The sequence below is a fragment of the Terrapene carolina genome, unplaced genomic scaffold, assembly GCF_002925995.2.
Source record: "Terrapene carolina triunguis isolate 2854851 unplaced genomic scaffold, T_m_triunguis-2.0 Scaffold58, whole genome shotgun sequence".
In the NCBI taxonomy this organism is placed as follows: Eukaryota; Metazoa; Chordata; order Testudines; family Emydidae; genus Terrapene; species Terrapene triunguis.
In genome coordinates this window covers 36049512-36062662 of record NW_020664409.1, presented here as the reverse complement: position 1 = coordinate 36062662, position 13151 = coordinate 36049512, and the positions used below count along the sequence as shown (strand labels likewise).

General features: G+C 44.9%; 1 protein-coding gene across 3 annotated transcripts in view; it reads left to right on the top strand.

Moving 5' to 3' along the window:
- Positions 1-13151, top strand: part of OSBPL1A (oxysterol binding protein like 1A) — a 149734-nt gene that overhangs the window by 107588 nt on the left and 28995 nt on the right. For all 3 annotated transcript variants that reach the window (XM_026661649.2, XM_029913586.1, XM_026661655.2), the window contains exon 17: positions 10958-11135. In XM_026661649.2, coding sequence (XP_026517434.1) covers positions 10958-11135 — 178 coding nt within the window. The remainder of the gene's footprint in view (positions 1-10957; positions 11136-13151) is intronic.

Below are 13151 nucleotides of genomic sequence, written 5' to 3'. Positions count from 1 at the left end.
CTACATTCAGTACCCCGGACGGCGCCGCTGCCACAACCGGTACTGGGGCCGGCACCAAAGCAGACTCTGATTTGGGGACAGAGCCTCAGCGTTTTGGGGAGCCGGATAGGCAGGAGGGGCCCCTCTCATATTTCGGGCTCCTCCTCATAGTTTCCAGACGAGGCAGTGCAGGAACATCCTCGGGGCCTCCCCGACAGCAGAGCCCACCTTGAACTTCTGAGGTGGGTCGCTCAGAACTTCAGGGTACAGGAATGGAGGAGGTCACTGAGGTGTCAGACCCAATGGTGGACATTTTATCCCCAGCAGAACCCACCAGGGTGGCCCTTCCCCTGATAAAGACCATTCAGGAGAATACAAAAACCCTGTGGCATACACCATCCTCTCTGGCTCCTACAGCTAAGGGAGTCAAGCGAAAGTACTTTGTGCCCTCCAAGGGCTATGAATACTTGTTTACCCCCCCCACGTCAGACTCGTTGCTAGTGGTGGCTGTTAACACAAGGGAAAGGCAAGGGCCTACCATTCAAGCTAAGGACGGAAAGAAGCCGGACCTCTTCAGGAGGAAGATATGCTCCACCGGAGCATCGCAAACCAGCAAGCGATCCTTAGCCATTATAACTTCAAGTCATGGGACGCAATGTCCAAATTTCTCAGACCTTGTCTCACCAGATTCTAAGCCAGAATTCTCAGCTCTCATGGATGAGGGCAAGACAGTCGCCAGGAGGTCACCGCAAGCAGCGTTAGACTTGGCGGACTCAGCAACGAGGACAATGTCTTCGGGCATCGCAGTGCACCGTTGCTCATGGCTGCAGGCCTCGGGCCTCCCCGCGGAGATCCAACAGACAATTCAGGACCTACCGTTTGAGGGGACCACGTTATTTTTTGGAGAAAACGGACTGGAGACTCCACAGTCTGAAAGACTCCCAAGCCACTGTAAGATCGCTGGGTCTGCACACCCCTGCCACCCAGCATAGACAATTTAGGCCTCAACCCACGACACGACCATACCAGGGGCAGTTTAGGCAGGACCAGAATCGTCATTGCCAACCCCAACCCCCAAATAACAGGGGGTCTGGGTCGTCCTGGCAGCCACCAGGCTCTAGGCAGACCTTTTGAGGATGCGCCCGAGGGCGTTATACCAACCTCTCAATGGGATCCTTCTTTCCTGTTTTTGGAACATCTATCCCATTTCTACCGAGCCTGGTCCCAAATCATCTCAGACCATTTGGGTCCTCCGCACAGTAGAGATGGGATATTCTCTCCAATTTTCTCTCTCCCCCACTCCCCTTCCCTGTCCCTCTTCAGGGACCCCTCTCACAAGCAACTTCTCGTCCAGAAGGTACAAAACCTCCTATCGGTGGGCTGTGGAGGAGGTTCCGCCAGAGCTCAAGGGAAAGGGGTTATACTCCCAGTATTAGGAAATACTGGAAAGTAAAAGGGGGCTTCAGACCCATCTTGGACCTGCGCGATCTCAACAGGTTCATGGAAAAAACTACAGTTTCGAATGGTCTCTTTGGCCACTCTCATCCCATCCCTGGATCCAGGAGATTGGTATGCCACCCTCGACTTGAAGGAGGCATACTTCCACATTTCTATAATCCTGCCCCACAGGCACTTCTTAAGGTTTACAGTCAGGAGTTCCCACTATCAATTCATAGTACTACTGTTCGGCCTATCATCGGCACCTCGGGTGTTTACCAAATGTATGTCAGTCGGAAAAGGCAGGTTCAGGTATTTCCTTACCTAGCCGACTGGCTAGCCAAGGGCTGGTCCAGAACACAAGTGGATCAACAGGCTCCCTCATAAGCTCCACCTCCAATGCATTGGGCCTCCTCCTAAACACTCAAAAGTCAATGCTCACCCCTACTCAGAATAGAGTTCATAGGGGCAGTGCTAGACTCAACACAGTCCAGAGCGTTCCAGGCCATTCATGACATCATACAGGACCTCAAACGATTCCCTATAACCACAGTAAGGAGTTGCTTAAAACTCCTAGGTCACATGGCATCTTGCACATATGTAGTGCAGCACGCGAGGCTGACCCAGACCTCTCCAAGCTTGGCTAGCATTGGTGTATTGACCAAGCAGGCACAGTCTAGACATGGTGGTTACCCTTCCACCAGACGTTTTCAAGTCTCTTCACTGGTGGCTCGACCCACACTTGATGTGCGCAGGGGTCGCATTTTCCAAACCTCGTCCATCCCTGTCTGACCACCGATGCCTCAGCCATGGGGTGAGGGGCACACCTGGGGAGCACAGAACTCAGAGCCTCTGGTCTCAGGAGGAATTGATGCTTCACATCAATGTAAGGGAGCTCAGGGCGGTCCGGCTGGCATGTCAGGCCTTTCAGCCTCTCCTGGAGGGCAAGTGCATATTGGTCCTGACAGATAATACAACAGCGATGTTTTATATCAACAGACGGGGAGAGCACACTCCCCTCGCCCTCACGCTCTGGGAGTTCTGCATAGCACAGTCCATACTTTTGGAAGCGTCTTAACAGACCACCTCAGCAGGTCTTTTCATAACCACGAGTCATCTATCCACCTGGATGTAATAAACAATATCTTCCAGCGGTGGGGAGTTCCCCAGATTGATCTGTTAGCCACAAGGGCCAACAGGAAGTGCCTACAATTCTGCTCCTTCCTAAACCACAGCCCAGATTTGTTGGCAGATGCGTTTCTCCTTCCATGGAAGGACTGCCTGTTCTATGCGTTCCCTCCCATACCGCTGATTCACAAGGTCCTCCTCAAAATCCGGAGCGACGGAACTTCAGTGATCCTAGTGGCACCGGCCTGGCCATGTCAGCATTGGTACACCATGCTATTGGAGCTATCAGTGGACACTCCAATCACTGTACCGCTAGTTCCGGATCTCATCACTCAACTTCACGGAAGGCTTCAACACCCCAATCTCAAGTCTCTCCACCTCACGGCTTTGAAGTTGCGTGATTGAACCCGTTAGAGCTTACATGCTCAGACCCCCTGAGCGAGGTTCTTCTGGGTAGCAGAAAGCCTTCAACCAGAGCGACTTATCTAGCCAAGTGGAAGAGATTCATGATTTGGTGCTTGTAGAATCGTATCCTTCCAACACAATCGTCGGTCCCCTTTATCTTGGACTACCTCCTAAAGCTGAAACAGCACGGCTTGTCTCACTACTCAATAAAGGTTCACCTGTCTGCCATCTCAGCTTTTCACCCAGGAGAGCATGGATGCACCATCTTCACTAACAAAATGGTGCGGTAGTTCAAGGTGTTGGACAGATTATATCCTCATATTCAGCAGCCACCCCCACTTGGGACCTTAACTTGGTACTCTCAAGGCTGATTGGGGGGGGGGGATGGGACCCGTTCGAGCCCCTAGCAATGTGCTCACTCCTCTACCTTTCCCATAAGGTGGCCTTTTTGTTTGCAATAACATCAGCCAGAAGGGTGTCCGAGCTCAAGGCTCTCACATCCGACCCTCCGTGTGCTATTTTCTACAAAGAGAAGGTGCAACTGTGACCCCACCCGGCATTCCTCCTGAAGGTGGTCTCAAATTTCCACACCAATCAAGACATATTCCTTCCAGTCTTTTTCCCAAAACCCCATGCCAATAGCCACGAGCAGAGGCTCCATTCCCTGGATGTGCGGCATGCAATGGGCTTTTATATTGAACGAACTAAGCTGTTAGCTGAACCAGTTGTTTGTTGCTGTGGTGGACAGGATGAAAGGCCTCCCAGTGTCCACGCAAAGGATATCGTCACGGATCACATCCAGTATCAGGATTTGTTATGACCTCGCTAAGGTCCCTGTCCCTGCCCCTGCTCAGACTGCACACTCCACCAGAGCTCGGGCATCTTCGGTGGCCTTTCTGGCCCAGGTACCGATCCAGGAGATATGCAGAGCAGCTACGTGGTCTTCGTTCCACACCTTCACTTCACATTACGCCATCACCCGGCACGCCAGGGATGATGCAGTGTTCGGCAGGGCTGTGCTTCAATCAGCTATTCCATAAACTCTGACCCCACCTCCTAGGTAAGGCTTCCAAACCCACCCGCCTTCCCCTCTGTCGGACTATCCGGCAAGAAGCAGTGTGCCCTTGTTGCCAGGAAGGCTAACGGCATATTGGGCTGCATTAGTAGGACCATTGCCAGCGGATTGAGGAAAGTGATTATTCCCCTCTATTCAGCACTAGTGAGGCCACATCTGGAGTATTGCATCCAATTTTGGGCTCCCCATTACAGAAAGGATGTGGACAAATTGGAGAGAGTCCAGTGGAAGGCAACGAAAATGATCAGGGGGCTGGGGCACATGACTTATGAGGAGAGGCTGAGGGAACTGGGCTTATTTAGTCTACAGAAGAGAAGAGTAAGGGAGGATTTGATAGCGGCTTTCAACTACCTGAAGGCGGGTTCCAAAGAGAATGGAGCTCGGCTGTTCTCAGTTGTGCAGATGACAGAACAAGGAACAATGGTCTCAAGTTGCAGTGGGGGAGGTCTCAGTTGGATATTAGGAAATGCTATTTCACTAAGAGGGTGGTGAAGCACTGGAATGGGTTACTAAGGAGGTGGTGGAATCTTCATCGTTAGAGGTTTTTAAGGCCCGGCTTGACAAAGCCCTGGCTGGGATGATTTGGTTGGTGTTGGTCCTGCTTTGAGCAGGGGGTTGGACTAGATGACCTCCTGAGGTCTCTTCAACCCTAATCTTCTATGATTCTAAGAAGGAACTGTAGAGGTGGCGAGACGGCAGGGCCCTATATGCAGCGCCATGAAGGCACAACTCCAGGGGGCTCCAGAACCAACCGGATGGGTGCTGCTAGGGGAAAAGCCTTCTGGCGAACTGTGCACGCAGCGCGCACACACCTAATTGGAATAGATATGAGCAACACATCTCGAAGAACAACAGTTATGAGAAGGTGAGTAACTGCTTTTTCTAGACACTAGGCATATTTTTTTAACTTACTTAGCTACAACACAGTCTTGTCCTAGCTGTAGAAGCCATCTCAATTCACTCTTCTGCATGAAGAATGTGTTCCTGAACCAGTAACTGACAGGTCTCCGTTTTGCCCCCCAAAGCTTTAAGCAGGCTGGAGACCCATGTTAGAATCTGTGGCCCTCACTACTTAAACACTTTCCAATTCACAGCATTCTTGCATTTTACAAATGAAAGTCACTGTTATAATCTTGTTTGCATATTTACTATGTACTGCTTTTAGAAATATGTTGGTTAGTTACTGAAGAAATGCCATTTTGGTCAGGCTTTTCTCTTAATGCGATTTTTTGGTTTATGTGCTTATGTATAGTTCATCATAACATCCAGTGGTACAGCAGGGAAGGCCAGTAAATATTGGGTGTTATGTCAGATTCTGAAAGGAGCTCTGACCTACACAAGACTAACTTTTTTTATGGTAAAACTGACATTCCTCATTTAGTATGCCTTGACATTGGAGTGTATTAAATGGTGCTTATTGTAAATCTGAACACTCTGCTGACAGAGGCTGACTCTGAGGGGGGGAAGGGATAGCTCAGTGGTTTGAGCATTGGCCTGCTAAACCCAGGGTTGTGAGTTCAATCCTTGAGGGGGCCATTTAGGGATCGGGGGGGAGACTGTCAGGGACAATACTTGGTCCTGCTAGTGAAGGCAGCGGACTGGACTCGATGACCTTCCAGTTCTATGAGATAGGTATATCTCCATATATATTCTAGTAGTTAAAGACTCAGGCCTTGTTTACACAGGGTTGTCCAGTAAACTAACCCAAAGTAACAGAGAGTGAATTTGAAGTGGGTTAAGCTGCATCGAACCCATGTGTGAACACCCTTGTTCAGATTTAAAGTGGCCTCAATTCAGTTTCACTTAATTCATTCTGGAATAAAGTGAAATTTAGTTGAGGCCACTTTAATGCTGAAAAACAGAATCCACATAAGTGTTTAATGTGATTTAACTATCCACTTCATAGTCACACTTTTAGTTAATTGGGATTAATTTTCCTGGATGTCCCTGTGTAGACAAGCTCTCAGTCTGAGCTCACATTTCCAGGTATCTCTAACCTCCCATACTGGAAAACATACAGAAACTACTAAGATTCATAAAAACCAAGTTAAATAGCAGCAGTGTGGCTTTTCATCCCAGAGTCAGATATTAAACATAGACTCCCCCAAACCTGGCTAGTGTGCTTGAATGGGGAAGAAGTATTGTGTGGGGACAAAATTTTCCAAGGCTTAATGGTATCCTCTAGCGAGATGAATTATCCAGATAAGCGTTGGGTAACGATACAGACTTCAGGAGGCATATCCAAACTGAGTCCAAATTTGGAGGTTCTGCAATCACAAATTAGTGTCTGCAGTGCAGAAACTGGCTAAACAGGTGTAAATTGTGGGGTGAGGAGTGATGTACCTCATTCTGAAAGTTACAAGTAAGCAGGGAAACATGGCCTCTAAATCACAAAGCAAAACTATCTAAAACTGGTAAAAACAAAATGTCAAGCCTGATTTTGGTAAAACTAAAACTGCCCTGATTTGGCTCATCTTTTCATGTAGTGCTTAATCTCTAGGTCTGAGCTAAATATGGTTTTAATTATATCTGTGCAAATGGCTAGTGTGGCTGCAGTTACACTGTTTAAAGATGCCCATGGCACTATACAGCTAGCTATAAACACCTTTAAGTTGTAACTATATTCACACTGTTTTTAAACAGATATAGTTAAATCAGTATTAAACTGTGTACACTAACCCCTCCATTTGCAGCTTTCATTATCTTGAAGAATTGATCTTTGGTTAACAGCTTCCTGCTTAGACGATATGTTCTACCCCAAACTAATGTTTTTTGTTACTTGCCTTGGTGTTGGTCTAGTATCTGGTCTCAGTTTAATCCTTTCCTTGTGCATTGTTGTGTGTTGCCACTTCTCTTTATTCAGACATATTTATTATCTGAATTCCCCTTTCTAGAAATTAGCACTCTTGTTCAGCCTAGGCTGTCAGGGTTAGTCTGCCTGTTATGGTAGGGGAGTATCTTCCCTTGATTAACGTCTTCGTGACTTTCACCACGCCCGCTGTCAGTGTACTTTTTGATATAACTGTCACATAGCTACAATTCCATGCCCTAGAAGGGCCTCCTGCTGCCTGGTCAGTCCTCTTGTACTTGTGAATTTTGGCTTCCACTATGTGGACTGGCTTTCTTTTCAGCTAGTTAGATATTCCCCTTCCTCTCTAATGATCGATCTGTGTGTGACAGAACATATAATATTCAAAGGTCTTACAGAAGAACACTAGAGCAGCTCCAAATCTGACTGCTGTAAGGGAGGGGTTACTGTATGAATACAAGGGATTAATTCAAGAGGGGTTGGCAACAGTTACGCAATAAAAAGGACAATAGCTTTCCATGCAGGCAGGAGAATAGTAGACCCATTTGGTGTGTCCCATCACTGACCCCCTATTGAGCTCAGCGGACTAGCTTCTTAAGATGAATTCCAGTTTAACACAGGAGAACTAAAAGTCCTGGAAGCTGAGACAAAACTTTGTGGGAAGGGGGGATAAAAGGAGAGGGGGTGAATGGTTGTGGAGAGTTGCTGAGAAGTGGCTCTCACAGACCCTAGAAGTCAAGGGTCTTGAGTAAAGAGGGACTTGCCTAGAATCTGTGCTGAGGGATAGCAAGCCTCCAGGTAAGATAGATAAGCATATTTACCATCATAAGAATGAAAGAAAATAGACTTCTCCAAACAAAGCATTGTCTATCTGGTCACTGTTTACCACTGGTCACAGGTTCCAAACCTAGTTGGGCCTACAGAGTAGGCATGGCTGATAGATTGTGCCCTGGGTTACAGTCCCCTGTGGGAGAATCACAAGATTGCACCCTAGACAAGGTAAGGGCATGAGACCCTAGCACTTGAGGGGCTGTATTCAGACCAGAGAGGGGTCAAAGGTTAAAATAGCCTTGTAAGTGACCAACAGTGCAAACTGTGTATATATGATAAGCAAGTCTACCTCTTCCTTTTCCTCTCTGGGGTCTTATGGCATATCACAAGTGTATTGTATAGTGGAATGTATTTGAGACCATTTTTTATTTCAGAAGGTGGAGGAAGCTACTAGGGGAGAGGCTGTTCTAGATTTGGTTTTGACAAATAGGGAGGAACTGGTTGAGAATTTGAAAGTGGAAGGTAGCTTAGGTGAAAGTGATCATGAAATGGTAGAGTTCATGATTCTAAGGCAGGGGTCGGCAACCTTTCAGAAGTGGTGTGCCGAGTCTTCATTTATTCACTTTAATTTAAGGTTTCGCGTGCCAGTAATACATTTTAACGTTTTTTTAGAAGGGGTCTCTCTCTAAGTGTATATTATAGAACTAAACTATTCTTGTATGTAAAGTAAACAAGGTTTTCAAAATGTTTAAGAAGCTTCATTTAAAATTAAATTAAAATGCTGATCTTACGCTGCCAGCCTGCTCAGCCCGCTGGGTGGGGGGTTCAGGGCAGAGGGCTGGGTGTTGGGGGGACTCGAGGTCAGGGCAGAAGGCTGGGTGTGGGGGGGTTCAGGGCAGAGGGCTGGGTGGGGGGGAACTCAAGGTCAGGGCAAAGGGCTGGGGTGTGTGTGTAGGTGCAGGGCACAAGGCTGGGTGGGGGGGTTCAGGGCTGAGGGCTGGGGTGTGTGTGGAGGTGCAGGGCAGAAGGCTGGGTGTTGGGGGGGACTCGAGGTCAGGGCAGAGGGCTGGGGCTGTGGGGGTGCAGGGCAGAGGGATGGGTGTGTGTTGGGGTGGGGAGGTGCAGGGCAGAAAGCTGGGGTGCTCGGCTCGTGGAGGTGCTCCCAGCCCCCTGCCCTGAGCGGGCATTATTAAGGTCACGAGAGCAAACTATCCCACTGTGTAGGAAAGATAGGAACTATGGCAAAAGACCACCCTGGCTTAACTAGGAGATCTGCAATGATCTGAAACTCAAAAGAGAGTCCTACAAAAAATGGAAACTAGATCAAATTACAAAGGATGAATATAAACAAATATATTACAAATATGTAGGGACAAAATTAGAAAAGCCAAGGCACAAAATGAGATCAAACTAGCTAGAGATATAAAGGGTAACAACATTCTATAAATACATTAGAAACAAGAGGAAGACCAAGGACAGAGTTGGCCCATTACTTAATGGACGGGGGAGGAACAATTACAGAAAACGTGGAACTGGCAGACGTGTTAAATGACTTTTTTGTTTCCGTTTTCATCAAAAAGATTAGTAGCAATTGGACATCTAACATAGTGAAAGCCAGTGAAAATGAGGTAGCAGCAGAGGCTAAAATAGGGAAAGAACAAGTTTAAAAATTACTTAGACAAGCTAGATGTCTTCAAGTCACCAGGGCCTGATGAAATACATCCTAGAATATTCAAGGAGCACACTGAGGAGGTATCTGAGCCATTAGCAATTATCTTCAAAAAGTCATGGAAGATGGGAGAGATGCCAGAGGACTGCAAAATGGCACTAATATTTGCCCATCTATAAAATGGGGAATAATGACAACCCAAGGAATTAGACCAGTCAGCTTAACTTCAGTATCTGGAAAGATAATGGAACAAATAATTAAGCAATAATTTGCAAACGCCTAGAATATAATGTGATAAGTAACAGCATGGATTTGTCAAGAACAAATCACATCAAACCAGCCTAATAGCTTTCTTTGAGAGGGTAACAAGCCTTGTGGATGGGGCAAAGTGGTAGATATGGTATATCTTGACTTTAGTAAGGCTTTTGATACTGTCTCGCATGACCGTTTCATAAACAAACTAGGGAAATACGACCTAGATGGAGCTACTATAAGGTGGGGTGCATACCTGGTTGGAAAACCATTCCCAGAGAGTAGTTATCAGTGGTTCGCAGTCAAGCTGGAAGGGCATATCAAGTGGAGTCCCTCAGGGATCAGTTCTGGGTCCGGTTCTGTTCAGTATCTTAATCAATGATTTAGATAATGGCATAGAGAGTGCACTTATAAAGCTTGCGGATGATACCAAGCTGGGAGGGGTTGCAAGTGCTTTGGAGGATAGGATTAAAATTCAAAATGATCTGGACAAACAGTCTGAAGTAAACAGAATGAAATTCAGTAAGGAAAAATGCAAAGTACTCCATGTAGGAAGGAACAATCAGTTGCACGCATACAAAATGGGAAATGACTGCCTAGGAAAGAGTACTGCAAAAAGAGATCTGGGAGTCCTAATGGATCACAAGCTGAATATGAGTCAACAGTGTAACACTGTTTCACAAAAAAAAATAGGACTGTCGACTTAATCTCAGTTAACTCACATGATTAACTAAAAAAATTAATTGCAATTAATCGCGATTTTAATCGCACTGTTAAACAATAGAATACCAGTTGAAATTTATTAAATATTTTGGATGTCTTTCTACATTTTTCATATATGTAATTGAAATCAGTGTAAATTATTTTTGATTATCATTTTTACAGTGCAAATATTTGTTACCAAAATAAATTGTATTTTTCAATTCACCTCATACAAGTTAGAACAAATAAATTTAACACGTACTTCATGTGCAGTCTGAGTAGGGGAAGAACAAGAAATTGTTCATTTAAAATGAAACTCTGAAATATAGATTTTTATTAACTAGCACTAGTTTCTGGTTGGCTGAGCCAGTAGTTTTAATATGACACTGGTGCTGAGTTTTAAACAAGAGCTAAAATGGATTAACTTTAACTAAAAACTGACAACTTCAATTGTGTTAGTGGATTTCAGTATCTTTCCTATCTTCTTTTCTCCCCTTTCTTTCTCTCCCTCCCCCCCCCACCTCTCAAAAGATCCAGGATCCTTTAATCCATCTCTAGATATGGCGTATCGGCAGTCTTGAGGTACTAGTAGTTACCAGACGGCTGCTGTCATCAGAACAAAGTAACCTACTTAGGTTTCAGAGTTTTGTATGAGGAAGAAGGTGTCTGTTAGTCTGTGAAGTCTATCATTGAAGTTTATATTCATTAACATGCACCTGCTCTCTTGCAGATTCAGAATCTGAAAAATCATTAAGTGGATTTGAAACAGTAACAACGTACTCATTAGAGGACAGTGTGGAGTCAAACAATACAATAACCTCCAGCATGTCCGAAGAAAAGGTCTGTGGTGGAGGTGGAAAGGTCTGTGGTGGTGGAGAGTCTCTGTCTAACGGCATCAAAAAACACAGGTAGGATGTTGCCTATTCTTTTTAAAGATATACTGTAAACTTTATTGCCATGTAGGCAAAAACCATGAGACTCCTGTGAAAGATAATTGTAGATATTTTTCCCTTGGGTATGAGAACTGAAAAGCAGATAGGATTCCTTATTAAAAGCACAGAGTGACTTTCTCCTACATTAACAGACTGTCACCATTGTCAAGTAAACTATTATATACCATTCCATTTTGACTAATAAGCAAGGGTATACATTTTTTATATATATGTAGATAGCGAATGCTTTAAAATGGACATGTTTTAACTCATTTAAACAAGTCTTGCTGAAATCGATGCTGGCTCTTATTTCTTATTTCATCATGTATTTTTAATGATTTGTGTATCCTATTGCTTTTTAAGTTTCCAGTCACTCGATCTCCCTAGTTGTATTAAGAATGAATGGCAATATTGCTAGCTTGACATCACAATAAACCTAAGTCTAAACACAACAGTTTTATTTTAAAACTTATGTACATTGCATAGGTTCATTTTATGCTGTCAAATTAATCCATTTTTGTTTGTTCATGTCTTTGCTGGTAAAGGAGGACAATAGGTCCAGAGTTAATGAGATGTAATAGATACCACTATTCTCAAGTTTCAGTGCAGAGGCAATTTAATGTGTACATTACAGTCTAGTCCCAACATTGACATGTTTTTAAAGTACCAATCTATAACTGGCCCTTTGGAAATAAGCAAGATCACAATTACTAACAGATGAGCAAAAATGCTATTTTAATGCCTGCCTTAAAAAGTATTATCCCAAGTGCATTAAGAGGTACCTTAGTTACTGGACATCTGCATTTTATAACTAAATCTCAGAGGCCATTGCAGTGCATGGTAATGTAGGAGACTTGATGTCAGGTTCCACCTTTAAACATCAGCTCCTCCCAAACCAAGCAAAGACCAAGGAGTGATGAGTACTAGGGTCAGGCAAAGATGCTGACTGACTATATTGTTCCTTTAAGACCCCTTACTGATAAAGTATTATTGGTGATCTCTTCTCTACACCTTCCCAGTTACAGGTGAAAGTCCTGTAGTGGCAGCTGGAGGCAGGGAGGAAAATGCTAGGTGAAAGTGGATGTTTCAGAATGGAGACTTGTAATCCCCCTTTGTTGCCTGAGAAATTGGGAAAGGAAAGTGAAGATCCTCTGTAAAAATGAAAGCTGTATTTGTTTGCTACAGAATATAAATACAATCCATTGGAAAAGTTTAAATGAAAGCCAGTTTTCTCAAAGTACAGGAAACAATAGCTTTGCTAGTTTCCACAAGTCTTGTTATAAAATTACATTGTCAGAATTGTAAACAAGAGGTGACTAGAGCCTCTAAGCTCCATTATTCATTCTTCAGTCCCCTGACGCTACTCCACTTACCACCTACAAATGTCTCTCATTAGACTTTTTGATCACTAGGCTCCCTTTCCTTCCCTTAGCTGCATGTCTTGCCCTGTATCCTTTTAATGTTTAGTGCTCTTTCTAAAACTGGTACAGCTGTGACCATTTTTGTAACAATTTCTAATTTGCTGTGGCACATTGCTTGAAGAAAGGCTCAGATAACGAATATATCTTGTATATTGCATAGTAACATCAGCTCTTTACCTGGCACCTTGGCGACGCTTTGGGATTTGGTGTCTGCAAATATAGTGATGCAAATCAGTTTCCCCCGCAGAGCTCTGCCAATCTAAATTTTACCTAGAAGAGAACTTTCCATGGGGGAAGAAGTTGTTCAGTGTTTTGATCTCTGTCTTGGGATTCTTGGTCAATGCTAATGCGTTTAGCTGCATGACATACCATATATACTCGTTCATTAGCCCGTTGGTTTATAAGCTGACCCGCCAAGATGGTTAGGTAAAAATAGCAAAAACGGTATGACCCTTTCATAAGCCGACCCTATATTTCAGAGGTTGGCAAACTTTGGCTCCCGGCCGTCAGGGTAAGCCGCTGGTGGGTCGGGACGTTTTGTTTGCCTGGAGCGTCTGCAGGCATGGCGCCC